The 1,398-nt window shown below is 42.6% G+C and overlaps 1 protein-coding gene across 1 annotated transcript in view; it reads right to left on the bottom strand.

Annotated features, from left to right (window-relative positions):
• LOC105809113 (ceruloplasmin-like) overlaps positions 1 to 1,398 on the bottom strand; it is an 89,705-nt gene that overhangs the window by 17,740 nt on the left and 70,567 nt on the right. The window contains 1 exon segment of the mRNA XM_012642858.1: positions 817 to 937. Within this exon segment, the coding sequence (XP_012498312.1) occupies positions 817 to 937 (121 nt within the window).

The following is a 1,398-nucleotide window of genomic DNA, read 5'->3' as shown; positions in this document are numbered from 1 at the left end:
AGGTGATTAAGTGAGATTGTTTACGTGCCTTTTTCTTTGAATAATTTATCTTTTGACTGTGATTTTAAATGGGGGGAGGTCATCTGATGTGCCTAGTCACAATCAACCTATAAAAGAATTTTGGATGATGAGCATGGAGTTTCAGAAGTTCTGCCTGTGCAGGTAATGTGATGGGGAAGGTGGGTGGGGCCATGTTCTCTCTGGTTTGCCTCAAGCTCCAGCTCTCCCTGTGTTCATTTGGGTAAATCCTTAGAAAATTGTGCAGTAAGGCCATCCAGAAATGATGGCTGATGTTCCTGGTTTTACATTGCCCACGTGGCTCTAGAAAGCATGAAAATTTGCTATGCTGCATAGTCAGTGGCCTATGGCCTATGGCAGGATCCAGCTCACTGCCTATTTTTCTATGGCTCATGGGCTAAGAATTACTTTAAAATTTTTAAATAATTGGGGAAAAAATTTTACAGAATATTATTTATTGACATGTGAAATATAAATTTCAGTGTCCATAAATGAAGTTGTATTGGCTCTCAGCCCCTTCCATGTGCTTTGCTATTGTCTGTGACTGCTTTTGCTTTACCGTGGCAGAGAGGAGTATGGCTTATGACAGAGATCGCACAAGCCCGCAAGCCTAAATTCTTTACTATCTGGCCCTTTACAAAAAAAAAATTACCAACCCCTAGTCTACGTGATCTACACTACGCTCTGTGTGATCATGGTATAAACTTTGCCGAGCTTGGCAAATATGAAGCTTGATTTATTCTGTTTGTGTGGAACGACTTGTGGGCTACATTTTATGAGTTGGTTAGTGGACATTACCGTGCATTAGGTTGCTGAAGACTGTAGGGACCGTCCCTGGGCAAAAATTGGCTTAAGCCCAGAGTCAGCGAAACTGGATGTGCTTTCCTTGGGGCCAGAGGACAATAGGTCCAGACACGGCCTATTGGACAAACAGAACTATTCCTTATGACGGACAGCTTTATGACAGCTAACCAAGCGCCTGGGGTCTTGCAAACAAGCCAAGGCGACTCATTGTCCTGCATACGGTAATGAGATAAAGAAGTTAAGATGCAAACATCTGCTTCCATTGAGCAATCGTCTGGAAGGAATGAAAATGTGTTTTCCTCAAGGTGCCCAAGGTAGTCACGTACCAGGAAGTAGCTGCCGGACATAGAAAAAGTGTATAAATAAAACGACTGGTGGAATTGACCACTGCAGTCTTGTACGTCTTGTGTGTGTCTGTGTGTTTCTTTCTGTGTCCATCCCCTGTTCTGCAATCAGGCCGCAACAGAAGACGAAATCATCATCTTTCCTATTTATGTTATTCGGCTCTGAAGAATAGGTATTGATGTTTTCTTCTAAGTACCAAGACCTGTTCTCATCAAAAATCATGAAGTGGGC

This window comes from Propithecus coquereli, unplaced genomic scaffold, assembly GCF_000956105.1.
Source record: "Propithecus coquereli isolate 6110/MARCELLA unplaced genomic scaffold, Pcoq_1.0 Scaffold19, whole genome shotgun sequence".
In the NCBI taxonomy this organism is placed as follows: Eukaryota; Metazoa; Chordata; class Mammalia; order Primates; family Indriidae; genus Propithecus; species Propithecus coquereli.
This window is presented reverse-complemented; position numbering and strand designations above follow the sequence as displayed.